Genomic DNA, 19,513 nt, shown 5'->3' with positions numbered 1-19,513 from the left:
GGAGCATGAATGGGATTCCACAGTAAATCCCATGACACACTGTAAAATCAGGCAGAAGTTGATTTGGGACCATAAGCACAGACAGGACAGATACTTGAATGACAGTGTTCCAAGGAGGTTAGGTTGGAGCAAGCATATTTTATTTTTGGACCAGGCAAAGAGCATGCACACACACACACACACACACACACACACACACACACACACACACACCATTGCTCCTCCCCAGTGGATCATCTTTTAGGATGGCAAGAACCTTATCCCACCAATTACCTTGCCACCACCTTGAGCCACAATGGTTCCTCGGTCTTTTGGGTTATCACACAGTGCCAGGAATACCCTGTAGGGCAAGGATAAAGGACACATCATGTGAACCTTTCCCAGGCGTCAGCAGGCCAGCCAGTCAGACCCAGTGAAGCCCTGGAAAGTGCTGCACCTGCCCCATCATTAGGCAGCTTGGCAAGATACTGCCATGGATGTAAGGAGCTGGGGAGAAAGTAAAGCCAAGTGAGGCAGCAAAGAGCCCCCATCCCTATTTGGGAAGGCAACAAATGGCTCCCTGCTGCCCATCAACCAGGAGAAACTCTTCAGTGCAGATGCAGCCCAGGACCTCTGTGATCTGACCCTCATCCCCTTCTCTGGTCCTACTAGCATGACTCCCTCCTGTGCTCTCCATGCTCCAGACATGCTGCAGGAGAATCTCATCTCACTGACTCCTTCTCCCTCCGTCCCCTCTGCCTGGAACTCTTCCTCCCTGGAACTTAGGTGGCTCCTTTTCTCACCTCGTGGTTCCATTGAGTTACCACATCCTCCAAGAGGCCTATCCTGGCTGCCCTCCCACCTCCCCTCCAGTTGGCTGGTGGGTGCCACTGCTTGTGCTCCAACCAACCCTTTGTATTTGCCCCATCATGGCACCCGATGCATCGTATTGTACCTGTGAGCCTGTCTGCCTCCCCATCTTTGGAATAGCAGGTCCCACTCGGGGCCTGGGAGGCAGCTAACCAGGATGGACAGTGACCTCTTTCCTCCCGAAGCAAACCTCCACCTGGGATGACCTGCCCTGCCACATCACTCTTCAATGTCGATCTCCTCCGTCTCCTTTCCAGATCCCTCCAATGGCTCATTCCCTCATTGACTTCGCTGCTATCTCTATCTCCCTGCCCGGCCTCTCATCCCCAGCTCCCTCAGACCCCATTCCCTGGCCCACTGCAGCCCCACCTGGCCAGCAGCTCTTTGGTCTGGTCGGTGAGAATGGCACTGTCTGCTTTCACCATGCAGGCCAGGGCAGAGGTGACACCAGCCTTCAAAAGCCGCTTCACACGCATGTCTATAAAGTCCTTCTTGTCCTGGGGAGACAAAAGGGTAGCAATGGGGAAAGAGCCCAGGCACCAGGCCAATCTATGTTGGAACTAAAGGTGGTGCATTTCTGACTGCTTATGGCAGGCTGAATAATGACCTCCAAAGATGTCCACATCCGAATCCCCAGAACCTGTGAATATTACCTTACATGGCAAAAAGGACTCTGCAGATGTGATTAAATCAAGGATCTTGAGACAGGGAGATAATCTTGGATTATCTGGGTAGGCCCAGCATAATCATGAGGGTCTCAATAAGAGGGAGGCAAGGAGGGGGCACCTGAGTGACTCATTTAGTTGAATATCCGACTCTTGGTTTCGGCCCTGGTCACGATCTCACGGTCTGTGGGTTCAACCCCCACATTGAGCTCTGTGCTGACAGATTTAGAAAAATCTAAATCTTTTACTGGCTGGAAATATCTATACGTTCATATTCAAACCACGTACAAAGCATACGCTTGAGTCCAGGGAATCACTGGGGAGGGCCCCAAGGAGATTTTGTAACATCTGGGCTACCGCTGACAGGCCTCTCTCCCCTGTCTCATTCTTTCTACTTAACACCCAGATCCCCAAAGCCAGATATCCCAGGAAACAAAATTTCTGTAATTGTTGGAAACATGAAATACACGGTCTGATGTTCATGAAACCAGCAACATAAATTGCAAAATGTTCATCGTAGCTCCATTTGGTTTTTCAGACTAATGGTTGGATCCTCACTCCCCACTCCCCATAGAACATTAAAAGTAAGGGGGAGGGGCGCCTGGGTGGCTCAGTCGGTTGAGCTTCGGCTTAGGCTCAGGTCATGATCTCGCGGTTTGTGACTTCGAGCCCCGCGTCAGGCTCTGTGCTGACAGCTCAGAGCCTGGAGTTTGTTTCAGATTTTGTGGCTCCCTCTCTCTCTGCTCCTCCCCCGCTCATGCTCGCGCGTGCGCTCTCTCTCTCTCTGTCTCTCTCTCAAAAATAAACATTAAAAAAATTTTTTTTAAGTAAGGGGGAAATGAGCATCACCTAATGGGAGAGATTTGCCATGATCATCTTCAAATTATTTGTGTCCTGTGCCAAATCCTCCCAAGCACATACACACAGCACCCAGACATCACTGTCCTTCGGTTCCACCTTTCAGCTGGCCTGGTGACCCTCCAGCATCATCCCTATCCTCACCTTAGGGTGCTCCTCAGGCACGTGCTGCTTGGAGAACTTGGCGAGCTGCACCAGCTCGGGGATTACCTCCTTGACGTCATAGCTGTTGGTGCAGTTCACCAGGGTGGTGGCCACAGAATACAGGATAGTCTTGTCCGTGGTCTGGAGTTACCGGGTGATGGCAAGGAGGGGAAAGGCAGAAAGGAAACTTTAGAACAAATCTCTGCTTCCAAGACGGTCCCCTGGCCTGGTTGGTGAGTTGGCTTGGGAGGAATATGGCTGGTGCTGCCCAGCTTGGAGGCAAGCAGGCGGCACAGAGGGAGGAGGAACCAGCTCTACTCAAGCAGGGTGGGCAGAAATTTCTCCTGCACCTGCAACAGCACCCCTGGGAGCACAAATGGGCACCCTTTTGGTACTCTGTGCCTCTTTCAAAAGCCCGGTCCAACACGCTTTGCCATGGGATGGGGTGGGGGCTAGACTCCTCTGGTCTGGCCCTCCTGATAACTTCCTTCTCCCTTTGGTGGTGGAAAAGAGTCAGGGATTGGCCCAGCGCTGGGAAGGAGGGAGGGGCCCAGAAAGGGCTAGCCACTGGCTGTCAGTCCCTCAGGACCTCACCGTCCTCTTATTCATCTTCCCACTGCCTGGCAGCCACAAAGAATCATGAGCCCATTTTATGGTCAGGTAAAATGAGGGCCAGACAGAGGGAAATAACCAATCTGGTTTACGTGGGCAGTAGGGGCAGGGCCAGGATAAAGACACAGGAGTCCAATTTCTCAGGCTCAGGGGAGGACCCTGTGAGCCTGAATCCAGTAGACCTTTCCTGAGGCCAGAGGTCAGGGCCACACTTGCCTTGGCCAGCTCAAACATGGCCTGCAGGGCAGAGATGTCCTGGACAAAGTCGTCTTTCACGTCAGCATCCAGCGTGAGGTAGGCCAGGCCCTCCACTGCCCATCGCCGGGTCCGGGTATCTATGGACGCATTGCACAGCCACCTGGAAATCAGGGAGGAAGAGCGCTGGGGAAGAGTGCCATGGCTCTGGTCAAGATGGTGGAGCCATTTCAGGTTAGTGGGTAGCAGGTGAGGAGCGTTTCACAATGTGGCCCCACTAGAGCACACCCCAGAGAGGAGATGGCGGGCCCAGGGAAATAGGACCCCCTTACTTGCGACACTGTTTGGCCAGCTTCTCTGTCGACCCTTCAGCAAACTGCCTGAGGCCATAGTCTGTACCACCTGCAGAGCCGAGCTTACAGAGCCCCTGAGGAGGAAGGGACACGCTGGTAGAATCAGAGACACTTGGGGACAAGGCCTTGCTCAAACTCGTCCCTTTGCCCCTTTTTCTTTGCCTCGATAAACCTCTGTGCATACTACAAACCTCAGCTCAGGGGTCACCTCTTCCAAGATGCCTTCGCTGAGGCTTCCAGGATAGGGCAGATGTTCCCAAACGCTGGAGTTTTTACTCTGCCCCTTTCCACCACCATTTTGACCCCACAGATGGCTCTGTGTCTGTTGTCTTGCAAAATGAGCACAAGACAATACTAATCTTATCAGAAACTGCAATGGCGAAAGATATTGGCAGACAGACCTTGTATGTAGCAAACTCAGACGTGCAGAATTTCCTCAGGGAGAAACTGCACTCTTATTGGGAAAACAGGCCTTCCGTAAGAGAAAACTCACGGTGGCAGAAGCTATAACCAGCTTGTTTTAAAAACTGATACAAACAACCACCACAAAACAGATCAATGACTCCGATCCTCACTGTAATTGTTTACAAGCAAAGTAAAAGACCCACGAAAATACTTTCTGTTAAATGAAATTGGAAAAAGTGAAGCCGGTCATCTGTGCCACCTAGAAACTGAGTAAGGAAACAAACTGACTTTTTAGAGTTTGCTCTGAAAATACCGGTTGGACAGAAGCTCCTCGGGGTCAGTGTTGTTGAAAAGCGTGGAGGCAAAGGTCCCCAGGGTTAAACAGCAGCGCCCACCCTCCTGAATCTCCATTCTCACAGCCTCCTACTTATCACCCTGCTCTGCGGGGGCCCATGGATAGGGCTGAGCGCCCCCTACTGCACGGTCTTCTCACGGATGGGGCCACCCCTCGCTCATCTTGGTGCCCCTGGTGCCCCGGCACGAAGCCTGCTACCAACACTCACCACCAGTGTGCGGATCTTGATCTTCTCGTTTTTGGTGGTCTTGTAGATCTCTTTGAGCAGCGATACGCCATTGGTGATGATGAAGGTGGCGCGGCTGAGCTTGGTGGAGGCATGGATGAGGGCCTCCACGGCCACCAGCTGGTCTACCTCACGCTCCGAGCCACACAGGGCTACCATCATCTCCATCACACCTTTCAGTCCCAGCAGCTGATTGCCCAGGTCAAAGGGGCCTTGCAGGATCCCCGACACTGTCTGAATGGCAATCACGTTCTTGTCCATGTCCTGGGGGTCAAACTTGCTCCTAAAATAGAGGGAAGGTGGTTAAGAGAACTGGCTGAAGGTGGGTGGGAAGAGTGTGGGATCTGAGGGGCAGACAGACTTGAATTCACAACCCGGATCCACCACTCGTGTGCCAGGTGACCTTGGGCAATCCACGGAAGCTCAGCTTCCTGACCCATAAACGGACAGTAGTAGTCTTACTACTTATCAGAGTTATGACGAGGACAAGTGATATAACACACGTGCCATGGGCTGTGTCCCCCAAGAAGCACCCTCAGAGGGATGGGGATTGACATGTGAGAAGTTTATTAGGGAGAGTTCTTGGGATCAGCTCATGGGGGAGAAGGGAAGGGAGCAAGACTGAGCATTGGGACACGCTAGGCTGCGACTCAGTCACCAGAAAGCCTCCGCCTATAATGAGTGCTACAGCTGGGACACACGCCCAGGCTGTTTCTAGTTGGGGGGGAGGGACAAGTCATTGGATGCTGGCCACCCTGGGAAGGGTGACGCGGCTGTCCCCAGCTGAGGCAAGTCCCAAGGAAAGGTTGCGGGTGACAGCTGTCAGTCAACAGGCTTCCCAGCAGCTGGGCCGTCTAGTGGGACAGAACAGCAGCCACAGCAACACAAAAGGGCCTACCGTGGAGCCCGGCACGCTGCATCACTCTGCGATGTGACCAAGTCACGCAGTAGCCGGAGGTGGTGACTCCCCCGTCTGGTCCCGGTCCCTTCCCCCAGTGGGTGAGGCTTCTGCCTTGCTTTTGGAATCTACGACCATCTACCCTGTGGGAGAATCTCCGCATGGGGATGTCACTCATGACAAGTCCTCTGATCTTTTGGTGATCTGCCACGGTTGGTTTGATGGGAGGGATCAGGGCAGACGGGCACAGTGGAAATGCAGCTGTTACGAATGAAAGAAAGAGGGCGACCCGGACTAGGCAGGAGAACCTCAGATCAAGCAGGAGTCGGAGACCCGGGCTCTGGTCCCACATCTGCCTCTGCGAGGCTGGATGACCTGAGCAAGTCCCTGTCGGAGAGAAGGCAGCTTTGGAAGCTCCGAGAGCCCCTCCGGTTCTGACATTCTGCATCCTGTACCTCCTGTCTCCACTCAGCGCCAGGGAAGCCAGAGCCTTTCACAATCAGTCAGGTCTGCCCTCTGTGCTGGTTCCACTCACCCCGGCCCTTGACAGAGCAGGGTAGGGATTACACCCTTTGTGCTGGGGGGCGGGGGAAGGTCTCTTCAGGCGCCTCAGAGACTCACTCAACCTCCATGACTGGTCCAGGGGCTGGTGGCTGGTCCAGGGGCAGGCCTGTGCAGAGGCAACATTCCACAGGCTGGCTGGGAGGGGCCCTCCTTCAAAATCCTTGGCCCTCACAAGGTCTGGCTGGGTGACAGTTACTGGAACTCAATTTGGGACCTCATGAGAGACTCAAGAAGTTAGCTGCCAAAGCTGAAGCTGAGGTAGAGAAAGACCAGAGAAGCCCTGAAGAGCTTTCAGGGAAACATTCGGGGGTCAGGTGAAGCGACGGGATTGAGCAGGAGCTGGCAAACCTCAGCTGCTTGGCCAAGTCCGGGAGGCTGAGAATGGTTTTCGTGGTTTAAAGGTTTTTTTTTTTAAAGTATACACTAGAGGGCTGCACATCCCAGCAAATATAAAATATTTCCTCCAGCCCTTTAGAGGAAAACTGTGCCAACCCCGGGAGGGGAGAAAGGAAAAGCAGAGTGACTCCACTCTCCGAAGACTCACCTGGGATACTTTTTAAACATGTAATTTCCTGAGCCACATCCCAGACTACTGAGTCAAGTAGGGTCCCAGAAATCTGAATAATCTCCAAGTCTGAGGATCATTGGAATAAAGGGTTAAAAGACCGCGTAGCAGTGGGAGGGAATGGGAGAGGGCACACAGAAAAAAAAACGGAGACGCAGAGAGAGCATCTGAGTCACAATGATGGTTGAGTGACAGTGGGGAGACCCAGAATTCCACTGTTGAGAGTCCCAGGCTCCTGTCTAGTCTCTGCAAGGCCACACAGTGCTTAAACCTGACAAAGCCCGGTCTTGCTCCCTCCTTGATAAGCGGACATTTGTTCCTTCAACCACAGGAGCTTGTGGTAGGTTTAAAATAAGCCCCAAAATATTTGACACTCTTCTGTGCAAAAGGTAGAGCCAAATTCCCCCCCTCTTAAATGTAGACCATCCTTAATGACTTGCTTCTCATGCATAGAATGTGGTGGGAGTGATCGTGTGTGACTTCTGAAGCGAGATGACAGAAGACATCGCCACTTCGGCCTTGCTCTCTTGAATCACTCACTCTAGGGGAAACCAGCTACCACGTGGTAATGACACGGGGAGGTCCACACGGGGAGGAACCGAGGCCTCCCGCCAACAAGCGGCACCAACATGCCATCCATATGAGTGCACCACCTTGGAAGCAGATCTTCCAGCCTCAGTCAAGCCTTCAGATGACTGCAGCCCAGGCCGACATGTGACTGTAAGTTCGTGAGAGCCCCACAGCCAGACCCACCCAGCCTACCCACTCCCAAACTGCTGTCAAACTGTGAGATAATAAACAGTTGCTGTTATTTTAAGCTGCTCCATTTTGGGGTGATTTGTTACACAGCCATTGATAACGAATACAGAGCCCGACCCCGCGGGGCGTCCAGGAGACTCACGTGATGTACTCCTCGCAGATCTTGCGGAAGTGATCACGCTCTGGGTCACAGCGCAGGTCATCGTAGAGCTTGTTGATGAGGATAGAGGCCAGCATGCGGGTGTTGTCAGTCAGAGGCAGGCAGGATGGCAGATCTGGAACCTGCCCCACCACCTTCAAGATCTTCCTCAGGCCTGCAGGGCAGATGATGGCAAGTGTCAGCTTCCTGCTGGGTCTCTCCTCAAACACACCCCTCTCATTCGGTTGTCTTAACGCCAGCTTCTCTCCAGCCTGCCTTTACACAGCACATGGCTTATCCAGAGTGAAGGGCACTGAAATGGGGCCAAGAGGCCCGGGCTCTACACCTAACTCTGCCCCTAGGTGAGCAATCCACCTCCCACTGTGGTAGTTGATCTCAGAGGACTGAGTACCAGTGTTAACATTCGATGGTATAGCCTTCCTCAAATACTATTTGATATTCTCTCTTCCCCAGGTCTCAGTTTCTGTAAAATGGGAACACTGCTACCTACCACAGAGAGTTTGAGGACTCAGTGAGGTGATGTGTGGTAACCATTTGGGGCCAATCCAGACACATCATTTTATTTATTTAGTAATTGCTACATTCGCTATTTATGATCGCTATCTCTTCTCTCTTCTGTGGAAGAATCTTCAGTGACTTCCTATTACCCATCAGGTTAATTCGATCATTGCATATTTGTTGAATACATGAATGAATAAGTGGATAAATCAACGGGCAATTTTTAGGCACTGAATACTGAAATAAAGGACACAATCCTCTTCTCAAAAAGTTCAAAACGCAATAAGGAACAGTCACATAAAGATTATAGTAAGGTGTAATGAGGACAGCAGGTGTGATAAAGACAGAGTGGTTAACACTGCAGATGGGGTGATTTGCTCCAACAAAGAGTTGTAAATTATTTTGAGCACTTACTATGTGCCGAGAGCTTCATACACATTACCCCGTTTAATCCTAACAAAAAACTACTGGTTAGAAATCATAATTCCCATTTTTCAGAGCAGAAAACCAAGGCATGGAGAAGTCAACTAAGTTGCCCAAAAGCAACTTGCAGCTGGCAAGTGACATTGTAACGGCGCTCTCCCAGCAACATCTGATTTCAACGCCCACGATATTAACAGTTATGTTATGCTGCCTCTGGGATAACTGAGAGCTTGACTTTGGAGCCAGGTTTTAGGAGTGGCTAGGAGTTCGTCAGACCTTAGCTGGTGCAGATAAGTGGGAAGAGGTAGATGCTGGGAGGCGAGAAACTCTGGATGTTAGGAGGGAATTAAAAGTGCTCAAGGGCACCTGGGTGGCTCAGTTGGCTAAGCATCTGGCTCTGGATTTCAGCTCAGGTCATGATCTCACTGTTGTGAGATCAGGCCTCAGATTGGGCTCTGTGCTGAGCGTGGAGCCTGCTTGGGATTCTCTCTCTCTCTCTCTCTCTCTGCCCTGTGTGTGCATGCATGCACGTTCTCTCTCAAAATAAATAAACTTAAAAAAAATGTCAGCAGTATGTTTTCTGCCCTGCATACTTTACCACCCGCACAAAAGCACCGGCAGGGCTGGGGAGTCATGGGAAGCAGTTGATGAACCAACCCAAACTCCCAGCCCGGCTCTCAAAGAGAGCCACTGAATGCACCTGCTTCACTTCCCACCACCTCCCCAATGCCCATCCTCCATGCTTCCCTTCCATTCCCACACATGCTTTGAGCATCTCATTCCTCTTCCTCTAGGACACTCTGGACCTCTTCCTCATCCATCATTGCCCTTCCCTGAACCCAAACGCTCACTTTCGGCTGGATGTCCTGATGGTTCCCAAGGCAAGTCTCCCAGACCAGCTTGTACAACACACAACCTCAACAAGGCATCTTTTCACTAGTATGACAGGATTTGTACATCCATGTTCTGTTTACCCAAGAGCTACTTATTTTGGTGCCTGGAATAACAAATATTGCTTCCCACCTGCCCTACCCATTAGCTTGTGGTTGGACGCAGGTCCTCTCACTGAGAGAAAGAGGTCTGCTGTTCACCCTTTGTAATGGATGCAGAAAAGACCAGAACTGGGAAGGGGAGGGGAAGTGTTGAGGGAGAAGGTTTAAGCACTAGAGTCATTTGTTAAAGTGCACTTTGTTGAGATCTGTGCAAACCAAACAAGGAAGCACAATATCACAAGAGGATACGTGTCAAGCCGGTGAAAGCTAATTTGAACCTTGTAGATCAAAGGATGGTCTATATGTCATCCAACCTGTGGGAGTTCGTCACAGTAGATGATAAAGCCATGGGTGTGATTCCTGAACAATTAGAGTTGACTTGGGAGAAGGGTAACCCCCCCCCCCCAGAGCTGACACATAATGGCCATCTGCTAGAACCTATATATGGGACAGTAGATGCCAATTCTCCCTTCCAGAAGGCCTGTGAAGTATTTTGCCAACCAAGGGACTTCAGGAATGTTATCCTATGGTTGGTGGGATCCTGTTTGCTTTTGGCATTGCCCCCGCTTGTCAGGTAACTCTGCCCAGCTGTTTTCGGGTGTGTTCGGGCCCCGAATTAAGAGCCCAGTCTTGATCGGTATCCCCACCAGCCTGCTGGTGGGTTCTAACCGCTAACGCCTTTTCCTGGCTTTTCAGTTGGGACTGAAGACTTCTCCCAGACAAGGGCCACACCTCTTCTGCCGTCTGCTCAGTGCCAGGTACTCTGGTGCCCACGTGAAAGGCTGGAGCGAGCCCCAGACCCTCCCACCTCCTCACCGTTATCCACCACATAGAGGGTGCGTGAGTTGTCGTGAATGGCGAGGTCCTTCCTGGGGACGTTCTTATTGAGCAGGTTCATGGCCTGGTCCCTGCCCTGGCCAGACACCTTCTTACTGACCAGCATGTCAAGCAGGTGGTTGGTTATCTGCTTTAGGTCCTTCTTGGTATCTAAGGAAGGAGAGGATGGGGTAAATAGAGAGTAGGGAATCTCAGGTCTATAGGACTAAGAACGGCAGAGGCTTCTAGAAGGACTCCGGAAATATGGAATCCCCTGCATCCCGGATGTTGGAATTTCCCAGGAGAGTATAGAATTGCCCATCTCACCCCCCAAAAAGGAGACAAATGTCTAAACATTACCCCCCAGTGGCCCTCCAGCCACTGTGCACACTGACTTTTATAACAGCCCATGCCATCCTTGAATATCAGCTCTGGTTCTTAGAAAGTTCTTTATTCCAAGGCATGACTGGCAGAGAGCCAGGGACACTTCATGTAGCTCTTTATAAACTGATTTAACAAAATGTTTTCCAGACAAGAAATTTATACTCCTTAGAGACATCTTACTCCCTGTAGATTCAGGCATGCTGGGAGCCTGCATTCAAGCCTCAGAAGGGATGCCAGGTCTTCCCCACCTGCTGGGGGATTAAAAGATAAATGCTTTTTCTTGCTTTTGCCCTGTCTGACTTCCCTGCTACTTGGGGATTTTTGTTCTCATTCTAGGTTGGATCCCAAACAGGCAGGAAGGCAGGCAGGGAGAGAGGGAGGCAGGGATGGAAGCAGGGAGGGAGGCAGGGAGGCAGGGAGGCAGGGAGGAAGGCAGGCAGGGAGGGAGGCAGGGAGGGAGGAAGGCAGGCAGGGAGGGAGGCAGGGAGGGAGGAAGGCAGGCTGGGAGGGAGGCAGGGAGGCAGAGAGGGAGGAAGGCTGGCAGGGAGGGAGGCAGGGAGGGAGGAAGGCGGGCTGGGAGGGAGGCAGGGAGGGAGGAAGGCAGGCTGGGAGGGAGGCAGGGAGGCAGGAAGGGAGGAAGGCAGGCAGGGAGGGAGGCAGGGAGGGAGGAAGGCAGGCTGGGAGGGAGGCAGGGAGGCAGGAAGGGAGGAAGGCAGGCAGGGAGGGAGGCAGGGAGGCAGAGAAGGAGGAAGGCTGCAGGGAGGGAGGCAGGGAGGGAGGAAGGCGGGCTGGGAGGGAGGCAGGGAGGGAGGAAGGCAGGCTGGGAGGGAGGCAGGGAGGCAGGAAGGGAGGAAGGCAGGCAGGGAGGGAGGCAGGGAGGGAGGGAGGAAGGCAGGCTGGGAGGGAGGCAGGGAGGCAGGAAGGGAGGAAGGCAGGCAGGGAGGGAGGCAGGGAGGCAGGGAGGCAGAGAAGGAGGAAGGCTGCAGGGAGGGAGGCAGGGAGGGAGGAAGGCGGGCTGGGAGGGAGGCAGGGAGGGAGGAAGGTGGGCTGGGAGGGAGGCAGGGAGGCAGGAAGGGAGGAAGGCAGGCAGGGAGGGAGGCAGGGAGGCAGGGAGGCAGAGAGGGAGGAAGGCGGGCAGGGAGGGAGGCAGGGAGGGAGGAAGGCGGGCAGGGAGGGAGGCAGGGAGGGAGGAAGGCGGGCTGGGAGGGAGGCAGGGAGGCAGGAAGGGAGGAAGGCAGGCAGGGAGGGAGGCAGGGAGGCAGGGAGGCAGAGAGGGAGGAAGGCTGGCAGGGAGGGAGGCAGGGAGGGAGGTAGTCAAGAAGGGAGGCAGGCAGGGAAGCAGGCAGGGAGGGAGTCAGGCAGGGAGGGAGGCAGGCAGGGAGGGAGGCAGGCAGGAAGGAAGGGAGGGAAGAAGGCAGGCAGGGAGGAAGAGAGGGAGGCAGGCAGGGAGGGAGGGAGGCATGCATGGAGGCAGGGAGGGAGGCAGGCAGGGAGGCATTGTCTGGACGTGGGGCTCAAACTGCAAGATCAAACTGCAAACTGCAAGATCATGACCTGAGCCCACGTCAGAAGTTTAACCAACCGAGCCACCCAGGCACTCCGTCTCCATGATTTGGGCTACTCCAGATACCTCACATAAGTGGAATCAAACAGTACTTATCTTTTTGTCACTGGCTTATTTCACCTAGCATAACGTCCTCAAGGTTCATCCATGTAGCACATGTCAGAATTTCCTTCCTTTTTAAGGCTGAATACTATTCCGTTGTGTGGACGTACCACATTTTATTTATCCATTCACCCGCACATGGACACTTGAGTTGCTTCCACCTTTCAGTTATTGAAAATGATGCTCCTATGCCTCTAACACTCTTTTAATTAGAAAATAAGTATAAAAATAAAACCAGGCCACCTCCACCTACAGGGAATGACCCATCTAAGGTGGCAACCGACTCTCCCTGGCCCCCACCCCCGTGGAAAAAAACCTGAAGAATGCCTCCTACCTAAGACCAGCGCTTCCTCCTTCCCTTGATGTTCTCGTTTGTCCTCTCCTGACAGAGAGTCGATGACAGCCTGGAGCAGGTTGCAGACGGCCAGAGACATCTCCTCGTTCTCCACGGCCATGAGGCTACAGATTCTGTCTATCCGGACGGCATGGAGAATCACTGTGGCCTATACCCCCAGCAAGAACGAGTCAGCTGCCCGCCCCTCTCTTCCAGCTGCCATGCAGGTTAGGAAGTGGGTGACGTCCATCCCCACCATGCCCCTGCAGTAGGGAACTAAGCCCAGGCAGCCACGCCTCACGGGGCCCATGGTCTAGGCAGGCTCTTGACACAAGCCAGGCCCCTTTCCAGAGGTTTAAGCCTGGGCCATCCAATATAGTAGCCACTTTGCCACATGGGGCCGTTGAGCACTTGCAATGTGGTGAGTCTAGGTTGAGATGTGCTTTACGCGTAAAATATACACGGGCTTTGGAAGACTTAGGACGATACAATGTAAACTGTCATAACCTTTGCATTCAGCTCTTCCTCATAAACTTTCACTAGCCTTATCTTTGCATAAATGCATTTCCAGCTCAAAGGGAAATGCGGAAGATCAATCTCTGTTGATCCGGGACCATACAATCGAGGATGGCAGGGGGTGGGGGGACACTCTCCACTTGGCATCTGGGTCTATTTATGCCACCCACTAACTGTCCACATGTCGCCCTCCAGATCTGCCTGGCAGCCACCTGTGCTGCCAGCCCCACACCCAGGCCCTCACCCTAGCTCGGTGGCCACTGCACAAGCCCGACAGGGTCCGCACAGCCGCTAGCACAAGCTCGGGCCTCTTGGTGTCCACAAGCTGCAGCAGCAGGGCCACTCCGTTGTTCTGGAAGATCCTCTCGGCCCCTGCTTCTTCACGCCCCAGGACGATGAGGTTGTTGGCAGCCTGAGGAGGGAGGACACGATGAGGGTGGGGCGGGGGGAGGTTTGGCTGCCAAGGCCTCAGGCAGGGGCCAAGTGCAGGGGCTGGTTGAGGACTTGGTTTCCAAAACATCTTTATACTGGGTTCTTCCCCTACAATCCTGCTCCCAGAGACCTAGCCTAGGAACATGACACAACAGAAGAAACAAAGTAACTGACATACAGCCCAACTTGATGAGATATACTGTAGCCACGAAGCCATAAACGAGATCACCCAGCAACTTGGAAAAAACATTAGGAAGTAGGTTCACTCTGGTTGCACTTACATTAAACAAAACCGTGTATGTATGCTTACGGATAAGTACTAAACCAAGGTATTGAAGTCTTAAATTATTTAAACAAGAAGGCCATTAGACTGAGTGGCATTAATGCCCTAGTAGCTAATGTAAGCAAACCCGAATGGAAGCCTGTAATGTCTCAAGGTTAAGAAATCGAAACTTAAGAACAGTCAATCACAGCCAACTAGGCTTTCCCAAATAATGTAACTGCTTAAGCTATAGCCAATCAAATAATTGCATTGCTTTCTTTCCACCCATGTCTTTCTAGAAGCCTTTCCCCTGGCTCCTGTAGGTACAATGCTCCTAACCACTTCCTGTTTTGCTGCTACCCCACTTGAATCAATTTTGCCCAAATAAACCCTGAAAATTATGAATATGCCACGGTTTACCTTTTAACAGAAGTGGATTGTTTTCTTTTAAAATTTTTCCCTTGAATATGGTTTCAGCATTTTGGGTTTGCTTGTTTACCTGTTCTGGGCAATCTGAAGTTACAGGCATTCTCAGGGAGGTGGTGGTTGGTGGGCAGACAGCGCAGGAGAGGGGTCTCAAGAGTCCTGGGTATGAGGACTGATTCTGCTGTATGCTAGCTGTGTGACCTTGGGCAAGTCATGGTACCTCTCTGGGTCCCAGACTGCAAAATTAGGCAGTTGAGCTAGAAAGTTCTCCAGTGTCCTCCCACCCTAAAACCTTGAGGAGGATACATATACCTTAAATGGCCCCAGATCAGGGGAGGAGGCCTCAGCAAAACCTGAAACCCTGGAGTTGGGGGAAGAACTCATGAGAGAGAAGGAGGAGGTGAGCAAAGAGAGAGGGAGTGGGACGCTGGGTATGAGGCTGATTAGAGACTCCTGGGCAAGTACCACCAGGACCACCAACACTCTACCAGTCAAGGGCTGTGTACTCGCCAAGTGCATTTATCTGTAGCAACTCATTAAGTCCTCACATCAGTTTGTTATAAAAGGTATTTGCATGTTACATGGACTTATTGATCATAAAACTAACAAAAATTCCCCACGCATTGTCTGTCCAATTCTTATAACTATAAAATATTCAGGGACACCTGGGGTGGCTCAGTCGATTGAGCATCTATCTGACTCTTAATTTCAGCTGAGGTCGTGATCCCAGGGTCGTGGGATTGAGCCCCGCTTGGGACCCTGTGCTGGGTATGGAGCCTGCTTAAAGATTCTCTCTGTCTCTTCCCCTCTCCCCCACTCACACTCAGCTCTCTCTCTCTCTCTCTCTCTCTCAAATAAACAAATAACAAAAACCATTCAGATGTTCAATTTTTTTCCCCCTGAAGAAAAACCAGAAGGGAACATTAAAAAAAAAAAAAAAAAAAAAAAGGCAACAAATTTGGCTAAGAGGATGGTATTACGAGAAGCTATTCTCATATTTCAGGATGACCTTTTACAATATTTTATAATGGACTAGAACATTATTTTAACATGTTGTTTTCAACAGCTCTCAGTGTGGAAACCTGGGTATGGCAAGTGAGGCACTTGCCTTGGGTGCACCATTTACAGGGACATCGAAAACCTCGGCAATCAAGGTGAGTAACATCTAATGCAATATTTTAAAATATCAAAATCAATGCAATGCAAAAAAAAAAATCATAGTGAACAAAATCTCAAAAATTTAAAACTCCAACCCTGCCCTCATTGGTCTCACCCTAGTCCTGGCCCTTATAGCCAGGTGCTTTCTAAAGTGCTTAACCTTTGGCCCGTTTGTGTCCACGTTCTTCAAGGAGACGCCCTCCTCTTCCTCCGCGACCGGTCAAGGCGTTACTGTCTTGAGATCCGGTGGGACCAGCAGCGGAAGATCGGCCGTGGCGGGGGAGAAGGGGTGGGGGGGAGAGGAGAGGAGAAAGGGGAGGGGAGGAGGAGGGGTCCCGAGCGCGCCCTCTGCTGGCCGGCTGGTTGTCCCGCACTCACCTTCTCCAGCTTGTCCGCTTCACTGTTTTCATCCAGGAGGATCTCGAACATTTTCTGTACCCTTGAGTCTGTGGAGAACTGCACACGAAGCTGAGGAGAAAGGAGGGAGTGGGGAAGGAGGTAGGCAGGGGTCCACGTTCCAGGCGGCTCAGTAAATATTACGGTATCTACTCTGGGCCCCTACACTATGTTTCCTTCTTTCTTTCTTTTCTTTCTTTCTTTCTTTCTTTCTTTCTTTCTTTCTTTCTTTCTTTCTTTCTTTCTCTTTCTTTCTTTCTTTCTTTCTTTCTTTCTTTCTTTCTTTCTTTCTTTCTTTTTCTTTCTTTCTTCCTTTTTCTCTTTCTTTCTTTCTTTTTCATTCATTCATTCATTCATTCATTCCTTCATTCAACAAACCCTTACTGAATAACTATTACATGCCAGATACTGTTGCAGATGCTGGGGATAGAATGGTGAACAAAATCAAGTCCTCACTCCACAAAGCTTACAGTCTAGTTAAGTTTGCTATGCTAACTTGGAGGGCTTGGATCATCACCCAAATTTTGCAGTCTAGTAAATAATTAGCTATCACATACTTTAAAAATGGGCTAAAATAGAACTCGATTTCTAAGACCAGAAACCTGAAGCAGTTTTCAAGCACCTCTTCACTCAATTTAAAACCAATACATTTGGGGCGCCTGGGTGGCGCAGTCGGTTAAGCGTCCGACTTCAGCCAGGTCACGATCTCGCGGTCCGTGGGTTCGAGCCCCGCGTCAGGCTCTGGGCTGATGGCTCAGAGCCTGGAGCCTGTTTCCGATTCTGTGTCTCCCTCTCTCTCTGCCCCTCCCCCGTTCATGCTCTGTCTCTCTCTGTCCCAAAAATAAATAAACGTTGAAAAAAAAAATTAAAAAAAATAAATAAATAAAAATAAAACCAATACATTTGGGGGCACCTGGGTGGCTCAGTCAGTTAAGCGGCCGACTTCAGCTCAGGTCATGATCTCGTGGTTTGTGGGTTCAAGCCCCACATCAGACTCTGTGCTGACAGCTCAGAGCCTGGAGACTGCTTCAGATTCTGTGTGTGTGTGTGTCTCTCTCTCTCTCTGCCCCTCCCCTGATCATGCTTTGTCTGTCTCCCTCAAAAAAATAACCATTAAAAAAAAAATTTTAACCATTACGTTTGGCTGTCTCATCCCTCACACCCCCACCCCCAACCCCAGTGCTCTGAATCTACCATAAAATGACCTAACTGATCACCCATCACCCCACCACCCCACTCCCACCATTTGCCAGCTCCTTCTGTACCTCCCACCACTTTGCTTTGCTCCTCCACAGTCCTGCCTATTTCCATCGGGGCTCATTTCCTCCCAGTGGGTCTCTCATTTGTCACCCCCTCTCTGGTCACTCCTCAGTTTTGTGTTTACTCAGCCCCTGAGTCTGCACTCTGGAAGTGTACTGTGGTCCCACCATGGGGCTGCCCCAGACACAGAGGAGTCGCTGAGTCTTGGAGCAAGGAGCTTAGTGATCAGTTACCCTCTTGCTCTTACAGAGGAGGAACTGACACCCCAAGGGATCCCTTAGAAAATTGGCAACTAAGCCAGGACTAGGGTGTAGAATTTCTCATCTCTGATCCTAGTTCTCCTCCACCCCACTTCGTTTTCCTGGAAAAGATTTCCCTACTGGCTCTATCATCCAGCAGTACCCTACCCTCAGTACTGCTTTTGTCCTCCTAGAAAGAGAAGATCATGTCGCATACATACTAAGTTACAATTTCTTTTTAAAGCCTCCATCTGGAATTTAAAGGACCCGTGTTCTAGTCCTGGCTGGCTTGTCTCCTGGAACAAGCATCTCCGATCACTCAAAGATGGGTGCCTCTGCTCGGCTGTTCTCTGGCACCTGCCTGTGCCATGCATTCACTCCATCCAAGAGTGTGGAGGTAGGGTTAGACCTGCTCTGGTGTCCTGCTTCCCTAACTCGTCTACTAGGAGTTGGGGGAGGCAGCCAAGGCTTGTGGGTAGGGGTCTGGCTCACCTTCTCCTGGATACTGGTGTTGAGCCTCCTCAGTGTCTCCTGGAAGTTTTGGTTCCGTGGCTCGAGGGTGGCACAGCGCTGCACGTCCTTGAAGGCCTGGTCCAACTTCCCCAGATGCTCCAGCGCCTGGCACCGCCGATAGAGAGCCTTGATGTCCGAGGAGTTGATGTCAATAGCTAATGAGGGAGACGGGGCCTCAGGGGCCTGGGGTGCAGATCGCCTTCCTCCCTCCCCTGCCACTGTCCCCAATTCCAGGGCCACTGTGTCTTCATTGGAGATTATCCACCCATGTGGACTATCTGGCCCCAGGCTCCCTCTTTGTGAGGGAGGCAGTAAGAATTATAGTCTCAAGGGAGGTTAAGGGTCATCGCGTCTAGCTCCTGATATTTCAGTCTCTGCTACATCATGATCCCAGCCAAGCACGCATCCAATGGATACTTGCATACTTCCAGCAATGGGGAGCTCCCTCCTTCTCAAGGCAGCCAGGCAGCTCCATCAAGAAAGCCCTCCCCTCTTCAGACCTGAAATATATCTCCCTGTAACTTTGCCCTCTTATCCTAAGTTCAGCCCTGGAAACCCTGAGATGAAATCCGATCCTTCTTCCTTGTGACAGCCTTTTAGGTGTTTGAAGGCAGCTCTCCATCCCACCTGGGAATTGCTTTCTCTGGGCTAAATATTGCCACGTCCCTCAACTGCTCTTCACAGGGTGTATTTCCAGGCCCATCTCCAGCTGGTTCCCTTCCTTCTGAGCTCACTTCACGCTGTCTCTGTTTCTCCTAAAAGAATGGTGCCCAGATCAAAACCCAACACTTGCAGCTAAGAAAAGACTTCCCATTTTGACAATGCACTTAAGTCAACATTGACTTAAGCGCAAGTTGAAATTAGTTGCATTTAAAGGTTTGCTTTGTTTTAATGTTCTTCTCTCCCTCGTCTGTGCAATGGGCTACTACCTCCCTCCTCCTCTCAGGAAGCCTGATCCCACAGAGTGGAGTGGGCTGATGCCCAGAACCACTGGGGAGCCCCAGGATGAGCATACCCTAGTTTACAACAGAGGGTGTGTCATTACCAAGACACGAGGATTTCTGGAAACATCTTTTAATAAAAGAATCTCCCAAGGGGCACCTGGGTGGCTCAGTCAGTTAGGCATCCAACTTTGGCTCAGGGATGATCACACAGTTCGTGGGTTTGAGCCCCACATCGGGCTCTGTGCTGACAGCTCAGAGCTTGGATCCTGCTTAAGATTCTGTCTGCCCTCTCTGCCCCTCCTGGTTCGCACTTCTCTCTCTCTCTCTCTCATTCTCTATTTTTCTCTCTCTCTCAAAAATAAATAAACATTAAAAAAAAATTTAAGAGGCGCCTGGGTGGCTCAGTCGGCTGAACGTCCAACTTCAGCTCAGGTCATGATCTTGCGGTCCGGGAGTTCAAGCCCTGCATCGGGCTCTGTGCTGATGGCTCGGAGCCTGGAGCCTGCTTTGGATTCTGTGTCTCCCTCTCTCTCTGCCCCTCCACCACTCACGCTCTGACTCTCTCTCTCAAAACCAAACATTAAGAAATTTTTTTTGAAAAAAAAATTTTAATTTCCCTCAACCTATGATTTAATATACAATTCGA

General features: G+C 51.4%; 1 protein-coding gene across 4 annotated transcripts in view; it reads right to left on the bottom strand.

Annotated features, from left to right (window-relative positions):
• Positions 1 to 19,513, bottom strand: part of UNC45B (unc-45 myosin chaperone B) — a 36,225-nt gene that overhangs the window by 15,033 nt on the left and 1,679 nt on the right. For all 4 annotated transcript variants that reach the window (XM_086686647.1, XM_086686644.1, XM_086686648.1 and 1 more), the window contains exons 4-15: positions 17,903 to 18,078; positions 15,894 to 15,983; positions 13,482 to 13,649; positions 12,722 to 12,890; positions 10,338 to 10,508; positions 7,591 to 7,762; positions 4,645 to 4,945; positions 3,656 to 3,750; positions 3,345 to 3,486; positions 2,517 to 2,657; positions 1,219 to 1,346; positions 274 to 340 (exon numbers count right to left, since the gene is read on the bottom strand). In XM_086686647.1, coding sequence (XP_086542773.1) covers positions 274 to 340; positions 1,219 to 1,346; positions 2,517 to 2,657; positions 3,345 to 3,486; positions 3,656 to 3,750; positions 4,645 to 4,945; positions 7,591 to 7,762; positions 10,338 to 10,508; positions 12,722 to 12,890; positions 13,482 to 13,649; positions 15,894 to 15,983; positions 17,903 to 18,078 — 1,820 coding nt within the window. The remainder of the gene's footprint in view (positions 1 to 273; positions 341 to 1,218; positions 1,347 to 2,516; positions 2,658 to 3,344; positions 3,487 to 3,655; positions 3,751 to 4,644; positions 4,946 to 7,590; positions 7,763 to 10,337; positions 10,509 to 12,721; positions 12,891 to 13,481; positions 13,650 to 15,893; positions 15,984 to 17,902; positions 18,079 to 19,513) is intronic.

Source organism: Puma concolor, chromosome E1 (assembly GCF_028749965.1).
Source record: "Puma concolor isolate L17-30 chromosome E1, mPumCon1.1.hap2, whole genome shotgun sequence".
Taxonomy (NCBI): domain Eukaryota; kingdom Metazoa; phylum Chordata; class Mammalia; order Carnivora; family Felidae; genus Puma; species Puma concolor.
The sequence above is the reverse complement of the archived record's forward strand: the minus strand, read 5'-3'. Positions and strand labels throughout refer to the sequence as shown.